The 16,425-nt window shown below is 53.9% G+C and overlaps 1 protein-coding gene across 1 annotated transcript in view; it reads left to right on the top strand.

Moving 5' to 3' along the window:
* TRIOBP (TRIO and F-actin binding protein) overlaps positions 1 to 16,425 on the top strand; it is a 51,650-nt gene that overhangs the window by 7,281 nt on the left and 27,944 nt on the right. Inside the window, exons 4-9 of the mRNA XM_081061543.1 lie at positions 208 to 403; positions 1,474 to 1,642; positions 5,386 to 7,537; positions 11,572 to 11,686; positions 12,384 to 13,475; positions 16,147 to 16,224. Coding sequence (XP_080917669.1) covers positions 208 to 403; positions 1,474 to 1,642; positions 5,386 to 7,537; positions 11,572 to 11,686; positions 12,384 to 13,475; positions 16,147 to 16,224 — 3,802 coding nt within the window. The remainder of the gene's footprint in view (positions 1 to 207; positions 404 to 1,473; positions 1,643 to 5,385; positions 7,538 to 11,571; positions 11,687 to 12,383; positions 13,476 to 16,146; positions 16,225 to 16,425) is intronic.

The raw sequence follows: 16,425 nt of genomic DNA, 5'->3' as shown, positions 1-16,425 counted from the left end.
TATCTGTAAAACGGGAATCATTTCACTTCAAAGGGAGGTTGTTGTAGCTAACCAAGCAGCCCATGTAAAGAGCCCAGCACAGAGAGCCCTGTGTGCCAGCGCCGTCTTCCACTCCAATGTGAGGTGTGGGTGAACCTGCGTGGGGGTATTTCTCCTTAATTCCCATTACTTTTGGGGAAAAAGTGATGGGTCTGTCTCCTGTCCCAGGGGCCCAGCGGCAGGCCTTCCCGCAGAGGGCCCCACAGCTGCCCCCAGGAGCAGGAGCCGAGCCCCGGAGGCAGTGCCCTATTTGGAGGGCCTGGCCTCCTCCCTGTGTGGCATCTTCGACGAGAGCCCTGACTCTGGAACCAGCTGCAGCCCTGACTGTGACACCGCTGATGATACCAGCAACTCGTCCTCTGTGGTGAGCTGGGGGCAGGAGGCTGAGGGCAAGAGCAGATCACCCCTGCTTGCCAGCCCCGGGGTTCCACCCAAACCTCCAGAGGAAGGCTGAGCCTCTTGCACCAGGGAACTGGGCAGAGGGCCTCTGGAGACTTAGCGGGCACCTGGGGCTACCCAGACCACCCCCCTGGAAGGGGTAGGTGTCTCTGCAGGGTTGGCCAAGGAGGGCTGAGGGTCTGGCTGTGGGAAGATGGAGATAGGAGTTTCAGTGGATAGGGAGTTCCACGCGAGTCACCAATAGGCTCAGGCTGCCAAAAACTCAGGTCACAGGTCACAGAGGGCCAGGATGTTGGGTGTGTTGTCCAGAGCAAGGATGGGAGTGGCACTGGCTCCTGCCCTGGTCACACACCACTGAGTCCCATGACCAGAGGACAGAGGGAGGGAAAGGAGCAGGCTGGGGGGGCCCTGGCCAGGGCTGGGGCCGTTTAGCCTGGAGAAGAGGAGACCCAGGGGAACTTACTGGGCAGTCAGCCCTTAAAGGGCCATCACGGATTAGAAGAGACAGACTACCCATGAGACCCCCAGGAGGAAGTGACAGATGGCAGGCATGGGCTCAGGAAGGTTCACCCCCCCCCCCCCCTCTGAGGTAGAGACTTTTATGACCCTGTTCTGGGGCAAGAAAACTGAGGCTCAGAGAAGGGAAACAACAAAGCCACACATCTGATAAGTGGTGGGGCTGGTCTTCGAATCCGCTTCCTTCTGGATCCTGAGATCCGCTGGGGTTGGAAAATACATTGCAAGGCTCTCCTACCACGTATAGTCCAACTGCCCTGTGTTCAAGTCCCCTCCCATATAAACCACTTCCCAGCTGTATGACTTTGGGCACGTTCTTAACTGCAACGGACGTGCCAACCTCACAGGGTTGATTGAAGATGAGCTGAGTTACACTTGCAGAGAGCCCAGCACAGTGCCGACGATACAGTAGGTGCTCTTTCAGTGTCAGTTCCTTTCCCTTCCTTCTCTCCATCTCATGCTGAGAGCATAGGCCCAGGGGTTTCTCCCAGTACACTTTCTCCTCGCCTTCCCTGGCAGGACTGGGACATTGTCGAGAGGCGGGAGGAGGCCTCTAGCTGGGACGAGCTCACCGTGATGATCCCTCGCAAGCTGCAAGAAGGGCCAAGAGCTGACAGTGCCCGAAAGGCGCCATCTCTCCTCACCCGGTCTCCTGTGGGAGGAGACGCCGCAGGCCAAAGAAAGGAGGGTGAGTGTTTGTCAGGCCATGTTAGTCCCTGTGACCATGGATGTGGTGATGGCCAGGGGCCTGGGGCCTAGACAGCCATCTCACTGGCCATCTGGGCCCTTGGGCCTGTCTTCCTTTGGTGGGTTAGGATCTTCGGGTTGCAAGTGACAGAAACTGATACTGGCTGAGTAAAAAGTCTAGGAGGTGATGACTTCAGGCATGGCTGGATCCAGGTGTCCAAACAGCATCTAAAGTCTCGTCTTTGTTCTGCTTTCTTCTGTGGTGGCTTCATTCTCAGTCAGACCCGCCCCCATAGTGGCATGATGAGCGGCAGCAGTGCCAGGCTATATCCTACTTGCTTATTAACCCCACAGACGGAGGACACACAATCTTCCCAGCAGATGTAGCTAAAGCCTTAGGAAGGGTTCTCCCTGGGACCCAGCATGGGTCATATGCACAACCTGGTGATCAGTGATGGGCTCAGCCCCCTGTGCAAAGCTCACGGCCTGAGAGTGGACAAGAGGAGAGGGCCCAAAGGAAATCAGGGTGATGCTGCTCCCAGAGAGAGGGAAAAGGCTGCTGGGCAGGCCCGGCTCACAGATGCACATGACACTGGTTAGCATCTCACTGGTATGTGAGCCCAGTGTGCTGGGCCCCAGAGCGTGGGTCCCCCCATCACTCCTACCCTGTGTGGCCCCCTGATCAGTGACTTCAGCATCATCAGGATTTGGGCCAAGGCACCCACGTCCTCACCCTGGCTTCCCACAGCTCCTCTAGCACTCAATCAGCAAACGTGCCAGCACTCCCTGTGCATCAAAGCTGGTGCTGGACTCTGTGGATGTTCAGGAGGAGTTAGTCCTTGCCCCAGGTGGGTCTGCAAGCAGGCAATGGGAGATGACAAACCACGGCCCAGGACAGAGGAAGAACAGAAACACGTGCCATGCTGGGAGCACAGAGTTGGGTCTGGGGCAGGGGACAAAGCGCTTCTTTCCAGCCAGGAAGGGACTCACAGGAGTGCCTCATGCACGTGGTACAGCCTGGGCTTGCAGGCGGAAGTCGGGAGTCACCTGAGATGTACAGCTTAAGTGTAGATGGGGGCCATATAGCCGGGCCTCAAGAGTCTAGCCAAGGAGTTTGAACTTTCTTCTCTAAGTAGTAGGGAGTCACAGGGGGGTTTTGAGGAGGAGAGTGATGTGATTGGACCTGTGCCTGAGGAAGTTCACCAGGGCAAAGGGATGAAGGATGAATTGGAGTGGGGTGAGGCTGAGGGAGGAGCCAGTAAAGGGACTGTTGCAGCCCCTGTAGTGATAACTGGTTCAGGCACGAATCCCCGGCTGATGCTAATTCTTGGGTGAAAGGTTGTCGGGGAACAGGATATTCACACGGTCTCAAAGTATCACCCCTCAGATTACACATCGATTACGGAGGGAAAAGGCACCCTTAGGATGGGAAGATCTGGCAGACACCGCGTACCCAAGTGGCCACTCGGCATCCTAGCGCGGGGCAAAGCGGCATCAGGTGCCCCCCTGTGATTCACAGGCGAGGACACGGCGTCCTTCCTGAGGCTTCTTGCTAAAAATGCACCCCCTGCACCTAGTCCCGATGAAACATCAGACAAACCCCCACTGAGGGGCGTTCTGCAAAATAACTGGCAGGACTCTTCAGGAAAGACAGAAAAGGCCTGCAGGGCCGTTCTCGAGCAAAAGAGGCTCCAGGGGCAGCAAATGCCATGTGGGGTGCTGGATTGCATCCAGGGTGGGAAGTTACAACGATGAAAGACGTCATGGGGACAGCTGGGGCAATTTGCATATGGACGTATATTAGAGAGCAGTATTGTAGCCACGCTATTTCCTGAGTGTGGTCACAGAAGGAGACTGTCCTGGCCCTTAGGAGTTGCATTCGGAGGCGGTTGAGGTGAAGTGTCATCTGCTAACTCCCATACAGTGCAATAAGTGGATAAATGATAGGTAGGTAGAGAGAGCACTAGACAGAGACAGGTAGAGGCTTGGTAGGTAGGCGGGTAGGCACATGGATGTGGATGAAGAAAGCCTGAGACAAACTGTTACCAGCTGGTGACTCTGGGTGAAAGACCCCTGTGTGGGTGATGGACGCACCATTCCTGTAACCCTCGTGGAGCTCGTCGTCCCGGTGACAGATGGAGAAACCTGACTTAGGGCCCTGGTTGTGGGTGGGGAGGGGACAGAGAAGAGAAGAGGTTTAGGAGGTGGACTGATGGGATTAGGGGCGTGAGAATACATGGTCCCAACGCCCGGTCTGGGTGTCTGTGGATGGCGGTCCCTTTCGAGGACAGTGGAGAACTGGGGAGGGGTGTAGGCTCTGTTGGCCGAGCTGGATCCAAGAGCCCCGGGGAAGAGGTGTAGCGATGGGGTGTTCAGCAAAGGGTCAAGGCCTTCCTCACTGGCCACTCTGCTCTCCTTTGCTGATGCCTCTTCCTCACCTCGACCTTCAAATATGGGTGCCCCAGAGCCTCGTCCTGGGTGCCCTTCTGTTCTCTCCCCGAACACTCAGCTACTCGACTTCCAGTACTATCTGGAAAAGTCAACATCCCCTCGGTCCACACCTCTGGCCTGACTTCTCCCCTGAACTCGAGTTCATTGTAGAACCAACCTTTCCCCTGGGGTGTATAGCACCTCAAACTCAACGCAGCACTCTATTTCAGTCATTCAATAACTATGAAGCACCTACTGTGTGCCAGGCCCTGTCCCCGGTGCTGGTGAACCAGAGTGAAGAAGGCAGACAAGACCCACCCTGTGGAGCTGGCACGCCGGTGGAGGCAGGGCAGACAGGAAACAAAAGAAAAGCCAGACCAGAGAGCGGAAACTGATTTTTGGACAATTAAGACAGGAAGCTGTGAGAGTGAGTGGCCAGGTGGACGGGGAGGGCCTCTCTGGGGAGTCAACACTGGCTGAGACCTGAGTTTAGAAGCAGAAGGAACAGCCAGTGCAGAAGCCCTAAGGTGTCGAGAAGCAGGGAAGGTGGGGTGATGGGAGCACGTGGAGCAGGGAGACTGGTGGAGAGGAGGCGGTGTGGGACCACTAGCAACCTGACCCTTCCTCCAAACCTGTTTCTCCTGCAGTCTCTCCTCTGTCCCCACCAGCCCAGTGGCTCAGGCACTCAATCTTGTGTTATCCCGATTCCTCTCTTTCTTCATCCTTTGTATCCAGTTATCAGCAGCCGTGGTTAGCACTGCCTCCAAAACACATCCCTAATCTGTCCCCTTATTGCCATCTGTACCACTCTTCCCTGGCCAAGTGCCACTGCCACTGGCTGGCATTATTGCCAGAGCCCCCTGAAGGTCTCCCCCTGCAGCCCATTCCCCCCACGGCAGTTGGAGCCATCTTTAATAACACTAATCATATCTTGTCATCATCCCCTCGCCCCCGCCCTGTCCCATCCAGCTCTGGGGAAGAGGGTATGGGAATAAGTAATCATAGATGGGGACTAAACACCTCCCCAGTGTGAATGGCGTGATTGGTAGACCACGAGATTTTGTAGTAAATACCTGCTTGCTTTCTTGCCCTTCAACACATGGGCAGTGGGTTTGAGGGGAAGCTTCACTTTGTGACCTGCATGATCAAACGCAGGCACCACTGTCCACCTGGTGGCAGGGTCCCAAATTGCAGGCAGGGGCCAAAGCCAGGGAGGAAGTAGCTAAATCCCAGGGGCTAGGAACTCCTCCACATTCCTCTCAGAGTAACTCCCTGTTTGCAAAGCACGCTCTCCTTGAACCTGCTTCTCTTTAGATACTGGTGGTGGGAGCCGAAGCGCTGGACAGCACTGGGCGAAGCTCCGGGGAGAAAGTGGCCACTTCTTGGAGCGGCACCGGTCATCACTAACCCAGGCTTCCTCTGGGACATCACAGAGTGGACCTCGAAGTACCACCCCTCAGGCTTCCTCTCTCCATCGCTCTGCGCAAAGAGACGTTGCCCACACTGCTTCCACACAGCCCGATCCCCCCCGAGCCTCCTCTCCCCCCCAAATTGCTCAACGGGACAATCCTAGAACCTTGTCCAACCAACAGGACACCCCCAGGACCTCTTCCACACAGCGGAACACCCCCAGAGCGTCCTCTCCCGGAAGAATCGCTCAACGGGATAACCCCAGAACCTCATCTACCCAACGAAGCAATCCTCGCGTTTCCTCTTCCCCCAGAGCTGCCCAGCAGGACAACTCCAGATCCTCTTCTACTCAACAGGACAACCCTCAGACTTCTTTTCCTACGTGTACTCCTCAGCGGGAAAATTCTAGAACATCCTGTGCCCAACGGGACAACCCCAGAGCCTCCTCTCCCAACCGAACCATCCAGCGGGAAAACTCTAGAACGTCCTGTGCCCAAAGGGACAACCCCAGAGCCTCCTCTCCCAACCGAACCATCCAGCGGGAAAACTCTAGAACGTCCTGTGCCCAACGGGACAACCCCAGAGCCTCCTCTCCCAACCGAACCATCCAGCGGGAAAACTCCAGAACTTCTTGTACTCAGCAGAACACCCCCAGAACTTCTTCTACACAGCGGGACAACCCACAGTCCTCTTCCTTTCGGCGGGATAACCCCGGAACCTCCTCCTCTCAGTGCTGCACCCAACAGAATAATCCCGGACCATCAACTCCCCATCGCTCCACTCAACGGAACAATCCCAGGAATTCTTCTCCCCATCGTACTAACAAAGACATTCCCTGGGCCTCCTTTCCCCTCCGACCCACCCAGAGTGATGGCCCCCGAACCTCTTCTCCGTCTCGCTCCAAGCAAAGTGAGGTTCCCTGGGCATCCATCACCCTCCGGCCAACTCAGGCTGACAGGCCTCAGACCTCATCTCCCACTAGACCAGCTCAGCATACACCGCCCCAGTCATCCTCTGGCCCTACCCAGCACAACTCACCATCCCGGGCTACTTCCGCCTCCCACAACCCGGGCCAACAGAGTGCCTCCCGGACTTCCTCGCCTTTGCACCCAGCGACCCGTGGGACACCCCAGACCTCTTTTGATTCTTTCCAGTCTCCATGTGCTGTGTGCATTGGGTACCGGGACGCCCCCCGAGCCTCTTCACCTCCTCGCTATTTGCAACATGACCCCTTCCCCTTCTTCCCAGACCCTCGTGCCTCTGAGAGTGATTCACCCCACCACGATCCCCCCTACATCCCCCCAGCTGTGTGCATTGGACACCGGGATGCCCCCCGGGCCTCCTCACCTCCTCGCCACACCCAGTTTGATCCCTTTCCCTTCCTCCCAGACACATCAGATGCTGAGAATCAGTCCCCTCAGCATGACCCGCCTCAGTTCCCCCCACCTGTGTGTATCGGGTACCGTGACGCACCCCGGGCCTCCTCGCCACCACGCCAGGCCCCGGAGCCTGCCCTCTTGTTCCAGGATCTCCCGAGGGCCAGCACTGAGAGCCTTGTCCCCTCCACAGAGTCTCTGCATGAGCCCCCACACATCCCCACCCCGGTGTGCATTGGGCATCGAGATGCACCCTCATTCTCATCCCCACCACGCCAGGCCCCCGAGCCTTCCCTCTTCTTTCAGGACCCCCCTGGGACTAGTATGGAGAGCCTGGCCCCCTCCACCGACTCTCTGCATGGCTCCCCGATGCTGCCCCCCCAAGTGTGCATCGGGCACCGAGATGCACCACGAGCCTCGTCCCCACCCCGCCACCCACCCAGTGACCTAGCGTTCCTGGCATCCTCACCTCCTCCAGGCAGCTCAGGGGGCTCTCGGGGCTCAGCACCCCCCGGGGAGACGAGGCACAACTTGGAGAGGGAGGAATACACCGTGCTGGCCGACCTGCCCCCGCCCAGGAGGCTGGCGCAGAGGGAGCCAGGTCCCCAGGGCAGCAACGGGGGCCGCACCCGCAGCCCTGGCCGTGCAGAGGTGGAGCGCCTCTTCGGGCAAGAGCGCAGGTGAGCCCAAGGTGGGGTCAGCCAGGTGGGCTGGGGAGGAGTCTCGGCAGCAGGACAGGTGGAAGGTTCACAGGCTTAGGTTGCCAGATGGAAAGGATTCAGACCCCCGCCCTGCCATTACTGACTGTGTCACCTTGGGCAAGTCTCTTCATCAGTCTGTTTTCCCATGTTAAGAGTCCTTTTTTGACGATTAAGTGACACGGTGCATAGTCTAGTGGTTAAGAGCAAAGACCGGGGTCAAGAGGCTGGAGTCAAATCCTGGGTCAAACCGACTCCCCAAAATATGTGACCTTGTAAAGTGATTTAACCGACCTGAGCCTCAGTTTTCCCATCTGTAAAATGAGAACATTAGCACATTAATTGAAATGAGGTTAAACTCTCAAACCCTTTATTTGATCCAGAGTCACAGGTTCATTTTTGTTTTCCTCCTTACGTGAGGGACAAGAAACCCCATGATTATTGTCTGCCTTAACAAACAAAACCTCATGGGTACCTGTGCCCCTCAGAAAACAGAGATGTCAATTTAAAACATGTGGCCAGAGCCATTGTTTTAAATAAGAGAACTCAGAATCCTCAGAATCACAGACTTTTTAGAGGTGGAGTGTTACTTTCCTGGAACACGGCGACGCTGCCTGACGTCCAGGTAGCCTGCGAGTCTCCTTGGTGGAGGAGCCACCCACACAGGCAGTTTACCACTCAGCAGAGAACTGCTTTTCCACAGCTGCGGGGAGAGGAACATTCCCCCTGATCTAGCTGAGATTTCTTTCTCCAGCAGTTCCAGCCTCAGAATTTTCAGGATCAGGGCTGGAATTCCGTAGTTAGGGTCAAGAGAACACAAAAAAAGCTGGTCTGGAAGTCTGAAAACTTTCAGTGTACAATGAATTATGGTGTATTTACCAAGACCGAGTTGTACAACCATCACCATAACCTAATTTTAGAACATTTCCATCACCCCGAAGAGCGGGTAATATTTTACATCCAGAATTCCTCTCTTTGTTGTCCCTTAGGCAACATTTTCTCTTAGATTTGAATCTGCGTGAGAAGCCTTATCTCGTAGTCTTCAAATTTCCTTTTCCAGTAAGCTTAATCCATTTACTATCCAGGGGACAACCTTTATGGTCTCCAGCATTAATGTAATTCTTTCTTAGGCCTTTCTTAAAAAGAAAAACACACACACACTAATTTTTTTAGAGCAGTTTTAGGTTCACTGCAAATTTGAGTAGAAAGTACAGAGGTTTCCCAGACACCCCCTGTGCCCCAAGGCACAGCTTCCCCTCACCGTCAGCGTCCCTCACCAGAGGGATCCATTTGTTACAAACCATGAACATGCAGACACGTCATTATCACCCAAAGTCCATAGTTTACATTAGGGTTCACTCTTGGTGTACATTCTGTGGGTTTGGACAAATGTATAACGGCATGTTTTCACCGTTGTGGTATACAGAATAGTTTCACTGCCCTAAACCCCCTTTGCCTGCCTGTTTATGATTACTATCTTTTTGTCCGATGTTAATTTGCATACTTTGACGTCATCTAATAACTCAGTGGGGACACTAAAGTCTTTAAACCAAAGTTAAATTTTCATTCTTTTTTTTTCTTCCTGGGATAACTTTTAGAGAGATAAAGTTTTATAATAGAAGGCCAGCATATGTTTATACTTTTATTAATCATTTAATTGTTTTTACACAGATACTGTTACTCTTTTTATTTTCTCTCTTTGAAGTAGATTATCTTTTTAAGCTTTATTGAAGTATAATTGATATATAAAATTGCATATGTTTAATGTACGTATTTTGGTGAAATAGATTACCTTTTAACCAAGGTTTTATAACTCTACTGAGTAATTAAATTTTCTCCTGTTGTATGACACTTATTCCAAGTAGAAAACTATTCATCCTCTGAATATGAAATTTTAAAACCTCTTTAAGTATCTGGAAGGGACAGACTGAAATGTATGAGTGGCTATGGAGCCGTACTTTCGTTTTCTCCCTTTTATTCATTCAACATGTATTTATTGAGCATCTACTCCTTCCAAGCATTATTCTAATTGAACCTGGACATTTTTCCTTAAAGGGGTATCACATTAAAGCATTAGGAATTTTGGCTTGATATCTTCATTTTTTCCACCTAGATGCCTTTAGAATCTCTTAGAATCATATAAGCACTTACTTCATAGTCTCTTGAATTTAAACAGAGCCTTATGGAACTTGCTAGATTTGACAGCTTTGTGATTTAATATTCTCTGGAGGTGGAAGAGCCCATCCAAGCTTCCAAGGGAAACACGTTTCCTTTGTCACCCTCGGTGCAGCCTGACCAAGAACAGGTGGCCGAGGACCCTATTGCTTCAGCATGAGAAAGGCTGGGTCTCTGTTGGCAGCTCAGAATCTTTCTGTCCTTCACTCCTGTCTCTCAGTTCCACATAGGGGGACACTTCTCAGGAGGAATTGAGCAAGCTAGATGGAGAATGCACTCACCTGAGAACACACATGTGACCGCACCGAGTGCTCCCCACCTGGTCACGTTTGAGGCTTTTGCTGCACACAGGCTCTTACACCCCAGTTCTGGGGGAAATCACTCTAAGGCCTCAGGTCTCACAGAGCAAGAAACCTCTCTCACTTCAAATGAGATTGAAAATTGAACCTGACCAAGCAGCCCTCAAACTTAGAAAGATTCACTCCAGACAAGGAGCTTTGGTTCCCGTGAGTCAACGGCTAAGAACTGCTAAAAACAAAACCTTACAGTTACTTTATGGGTCTGATTCTAATGATATTGGCAAAAGCCGTAAGACAACAATAGACACCAAGCCCATCATTTGTTTATTCTTCAAAACCTCTGTAGAGTTTCAGCATGGTTCCCAAGCTGAGCACGGTCCCCTCTCAGACCTGAGTAGAGATTCCTCTTCTTCCTTTGCTGTCTCAGTCAAGGCTCAGCCCCGGGTTCTCTTTTTCAGGCTTTTCCCACTTTGGTTCAGACACAGATCCATTTGTCAATTCGATGGAGCCAGACTCTCAAACCCTGTTGGACTAGATAGCCAGTGGAGTGGTCAGGTCTTTTGTTTTGACCCCTTACCTATGGGAGGGGACAAATGGGCCCAGATTCTGTTTGGTGTTTCTATGTTGCAACACAGATGTCAGGTTAAATATTAAAAACCATGCCTACCAATGATTAAGCAAGACAATTAAGTGGAACTAGGGACTTTTTACAGCTTAGAAGTTATCTTTGTCAGACCTGGCAACAATGCCTGAAGTCCAGGTGTCTTAGAAATGACATTTGCATGGACAGTTTATGTTGGCCTTCCTGGAACTGTGCAGGAAGAGAGAACGTGTCTTCTTTCTGATCTTGCCAGCAGCTCTGTTACCAATAGCTAGGATGGCCTGGAATTTTCAAGGCCAAGTGTAAGAATTCTGTTAGTCCTGAGGGGGAAAAAGTGGGTCTGGGAAGTCCAAAACTTACATATGGACAGGAAGAGGACAGGAGGAACGGAACATGGGGGCATGTAACATTCTGCGTCTCCCATCCCCACTTCATGGGTTGTGTGACCTGAAATGAGATGGGACAAGTGCTTGGCACGTGGAACACAGGAAGTGCTCAATAAATGTTTGCCATTATGATCATGTGTGCACAGTGCCTGGCAACAAGTAGGTGCTCAATAAATCTTAATTCCCGCAAAGATCAGTCTAACCTTTGTCTGGGGTTGAGAGGTGGGCTGCTGGCTGGGTGGCAGTCAGAAATAGGAAGTGCTGAGTGACACAGGAGGCAGTCAAGGCCAAGGCTGAGCCCCCACCTTTGCTCCCCCCTTTTCTCATTGAATCTTTCCAACATCCCCATGAGGCAGGTAGAGCAGTGTCGACCATCGCCATTTTCCAGAAGGGAATACTGAAGTCCTGAGAGCCTTATCCCTCACTTAGGGCCCTGGAGCTATGGGTCCTTGGATCTCCCACATCTCCTCCTTGGGGGTGGGAGTAGAGGAGGTGGGGTGCTGGGAGTGGGACAGCCCCAAGGGCCCTCAGAGGGGCGGCTGCATTTGCTCATAGGAAGTCCGAGGCACCGGGGGCCTTCCAGGCCCGGGACGAGGGGCGGTCGCAGCGGCCTGGTCAAGGTCAGAGCCAACTTCTCCGAAGACAGTCCAGCCCTGCCCTCAGCAGGGAGGTGAGCACTGCCAGCCTGCCCTGGGTCCCTGTACCCCAAGGGGTGAGCCACTGCTTTCCCCCTCCCCAGGTGCCAGGCAGGGGTTCTGGGAAGGGAGGTCCTTCTTGAAAGGGTCAGAGTCCCAATCATGGGCGTCCAGCTTCCCCCTTTCCCAAAGAGCCAGCAGCACTTGGAAAAATTGAGAAGGACCCCAAGTTAGTTCTTTGAAGATGGCCCTTCCGTGCTCTTCCCTTCCTTCATTAGGTAGCTGCCACCTTGAGTTTTCAGGGAAAGCCTCGCACGTATCAGTCTGGCTCTAAGGGCTGTCTCTTCCAGGGTGGGGATTTGTATTTTTAAAGAAACTCTTAGAAGGCAAGGCCCGACCCAGTGCAATATAGGTAGTATTGGAGGTGGAAAATCCGGTACCTGATAGCCCAGGTTGGAATCAATATCTTGGGGGAGGGGAAAGCGGGAAAGTGAGCAGCTCTTTGCAGATCTCTTTCTGGAACTGAGGAAACTGGGTGAGAGGGAAGAGCTGACACCCCCAGGGAGGGAATCCAGAGACTGTAGGTATTTTTGACCTGTTTTAATCCAGGCTGCTGTGAGGACACAGCTTGTCTCTCTGAGGCCTGGCTAGCACCCCAGTTTCCTGTGCTCTTAGACAGAGGCCACCCAGTCAGGGTCCGGTAGCCTCACCCACCCCCCACCTCATCCTCAGGTAACCACGCCCCTTGCGAAGCAGGCAGAAGCAACCCGGAGGAGCCGAGCAGAGCCCCCTCATCCCAGGAGCCCCGAGAGGCAACCTGAGAGGGACCGGTGGCTCCAGGGGTCCTCACCGCCCCCAAGGACATCAGCCAGGACCTCTGAGAGGGAGCGGCGGACAGAGAGACCTCCGGAGAGTGGCCAGGCAGTCCCAAGACAGCCTCTGGGGGGGTGGCAGAGTCAGGAGGAGCCGCCAGGATCCCGGGGCCCTCACAGACACCTGGAGAGAGGCTGGAACAGCCAGGAAGAGGGCCCAGGCGTCGGGAGCTGGCAAGGACTTGGGGAGCCTAGCCTGGGGGCTGCCAGAGCCCCAGAGGGAATGTGGAGGGGCCCTCCCAGGGAGTCTGAGGAGAGCTGGCGGCAGCTGGGTGGCCCCCCCTGCCATAGGGGGCAATCAGAGACCTGGGAGGAGCCCCCCAGTAATGGGTTGCAGGAGCCCCCTGACAGGCCAGCTCAGAGGGGCTGGGGCAGTCCTCACCAGCCTAAGAGCCCCCCAGAAACCTTCAGGGAAGGGCCAGCAGAGTTCTCGAAATCGTGGAGGCCTGAGACACCCACTGTTGCGGGCCAGGGAACTGAAGGCACATGGCCACACCTGCATGGTCCTGAGAGGCGACCTGAGCTTGACTGGCGGGACCTGGTGAGCCTTCTGGGGATGACCAGAGAGGGGGCCTGGGCCCGCACGGAGGAGCCGACACTCGTTTCCCACCTTCCGAGGCTGGATTGGGAAGGCCTCCTGGAGTTCCTGCAGGCCCAGCTGCCCCGAAAGGCCCCAGCTGCAGGACCAGAGCTGGGTTCCCTAGGCACAAAAGATGGTGAGCGCCACAGCCAGCCCGAAGGCTGGGCGGAGGCCACCCTAGTCAATGGACACAGCCCTGGGCAGTGGCCCCAGAGCTTGGCCCAGCCATCCAGCCCTGCCTGCGTCTCCACCCAGTGGCCAAAGACCAAAGTGACGAGTGGACCAGAGACCTCAGTTATGGCTGGTCTGGAGGAGCCAGGCCAGCTGGGGAGCAGGAGCCCTGCAGGTGGCCCCAGCTCACCAGCGTGGGAGGTAAGTCGGTCTCATTTCTGAGGGGCAGCACTCCAGACAAGTGTCCTTAGCAAGGCCTGCTCTCAGCTCCTGCACACCCTCCCGAGCTCAGCCCTAATCCAACCTTCTAACGGAAACCTGTGCCCACCACCACACTAGCCAGCAGTGAGAATGACCAACGCTTCTGTGAGCTTTTACTTATGTGCTAAGCCCTGGTCTGAATGGTTTATGGTTATTTTCCTCATTTAATTTCCATAGTAACCTGATGAGGCACTGTGAATTTACAAATAAGGAAACTGAGACAGAGATTATGCCACTCGCCCAAGATTACATAGCTAGTAAGGGAGGGGGCAGAGGTGGCCCCAGGTCTGCTCAGTGCAGATTACCCTGAGGCCTCAAACAAACTCCGGCCAGGCCTTCTCCCCTCCTGGCCCCACAACACCTGGTATGCATTGCCTCTGGTGGCTCCTACTGACCCTGGCTGGGACTGCAGCCAGTGTGGTCATGTCCCCTCCCCCTGCTGTACCCCAAATTCCTCAGCGTACAGGACAGCCTCACTTACCTGCCTGTGATCCCTACACTTCCTTTCAGGCACCGAGAAGTGGTTGCATAAATGCTCCTTGGTTTGAGTTGGCTACTGAGACAGGCTGCTTACATGAAGACCCATGTGCAAAGTAGGCCCAAAGCCTGGCACGTAGTAGGTGCCTGCCAAGTCCCTTCCCTGCCCCGTTGGCCCAGGGTAGGGTAACAGAGTCAGTGGCACTCTGGTGCTGCCCAGAGCATTTGTCTGAAGGTGGTGGGTGGGGAGGGACCTGGAGGCCAGAGCCCTGCAGACTGCCTCAGCTCCCTAGGAACGCTGCACGTGGCTTTGGACAGCCAACCTCTCTTGGCCCCGTCTTCCCCTGTAAAATAGGACCAACTGCTCCCCTGCCAGGCACCACTGCAGTTCTGGGGAGGCTCCTGCTCGTTCCTCTACCCCTCTTCTCTTTGATGTACAGTCCAGCCCCGCCTCCCCCGTGGATGACGGGAGGCTTTGCTGTGTGCCCCGGGCTGGCTGCTTTACATGTTCTGCCATATACGAGGCTCAGACCCATTAGGCATTTGCCAGCGGTCACACCTGTGTAAGTTGTGAGACATGAGATCACCATGTTGGCTCCAAAGCCCAAGCCTTTGACCACCATGTTGTGAGATCTCAGAACTCACGGCAAGATTAGGGAGCCCCCTCCCCTGTATTTCCCTGTGGCTTTTATCCTTTTGCCCTCTAATCAACTCAATGCAGAGATGAGCCAGCTTGGTCCCGTCCTAAGGACAAAGGGGAAGGTTTGGGGTCTCCACACAAGAAGTTGCTGACAGGCTTGTTGCGGAGGCAGGTGGACCCCAGGCAGCTCATGGAAGGTGAGACGCTATGTGCCAGTGAGTGCTGCAGGCTGGCCTGGTCAAAGGGAAGGAGGAGGATAGAAAGATTCTTCAGCTAGAGTTATTCCACTGTGAGGCTCAGGGGCCCCTTGGAGGTTAGGAGATGGCGATTGGGGCAGGATGGGAACATCACATGCTGAAGGACATTTCACAGGTGACATCCGAAGCAGTCACTGGTTCATGCTGGGCTGCAGTTGCTCACCCTCTATGAAAATCATTGGCATGGCATTCAGAGGCCTTCCTTCCATCCCAGTTTTGCCCTCTAGTTATGCTGAGCTGGCTGCAGAGCTCTGTGAGCACATGTCCCTGCTTCGGCGCATGCTGTTCCCATCGCCCAGAATGTTCTTCCCTTCCCTCTGCGCTCACCAAATGCCTGTTCATTGTTCAAGTCTTAGATCAGGTGTCCTGCTCTGAGATGCCTTTCTGGATACTCACCACCACCCCACCACCTCTGGTTGGTGATGTCTCCCTTCTGGGTTTGGTGGTTCTGCTCCCTTCTACCTGGTCACACAGAGTGGTCATTTCCCCATGAGAAACATGAGCTCTAGGAGGGCAGGAAGCGTGACTACTTTATCTCTGTACCTCTGGGCCCTGGCCCAGGGCCTAACACAAAGTTGGAGCTCAGCTCAGTGGATGGTTGATCAGTAAATACATGGATGTTTAAGCGCATGTAAGAAACCGATGGAAGGTGGGTGCGTCACTGGGTAGGTGATGGATGAATGATGGATAGGTGATATATGCTGGAGAAATAATAAATAGGTAGATGCTGGATGGATGACAGATGGGTGGATGGATAGGTAGATGGGTGATGAACAGAACAGATGATGGATGTTGGATGGATGGATGTTGCTTAGATGATAAATAGGGTGATGGATGGATGGATAAAGGTTAGGCGGAACACGGATGAAAGGATATTGTATGCATGGGTAAGTGTTGCGGAGTAGGATGATGGATGGTGAATGAACATTGGATGGGCAGATGGATAATAGATGAATGGAGGTTGGATGGATTGAGGAAGGGTATGGATGTGGCCTGGATGGACCGATGAGGAATAAATAGAGGATGGATACATAAATGAGCTCATGGATGTTGGATCAACGAGTGAGTAGATAACGTAGGATGGATGTTGGATAGTTGGATGGATTCATGGATCTATTGATGTTGGACACTAGGTAGATGTTGGATGGATAGACGATGAGTGATGGATAAGAAGGTGGACAGATGGATGGAAACTGGGGAATAACCTGGACTAAGCTGTGTTCTTTCTTATCTCCAGTTCCAATCACAGGAGCCTGAGGGATCAAAACCAAGAGGAGGCCAAGACACACTGACCGACCAGAAGCGGGCAGACTCGGTAGTTGGGTCTTGGGTGTGGGCACATGGGGAGGAAAAGGGAGGGAAATCAGATTGGAGGTCGGCTGAGGTCCTCAGATGAGCTCTGGGGACATCCAGGCAAAGGCGGTCTCTGCCATGGGGTCATCTGTGTACATGGGGGGGCCTTGAGAAGAGGGCTCTGGTGGAGCTAGGTAGCAGAGCCACCTTCTGGGTAGCTGGA

This window comes from Rhinolophus hipposideros (genome assembly GCF_964194185.1).
Source record: "Rhinolophus hipposideros genome assembly, chromosome: 9".
In the NCBI taxonomy this organism is placed as follows: Eukaryota; Metazoa; Chordata; class Mammalia; order Chiroptera; family Rhinolophidae; genus Rhinolophus; species Rhinolophus hipposideros.
This window is presented reverse-complemented; position numbering and strand designations above follow the sequence as displayed.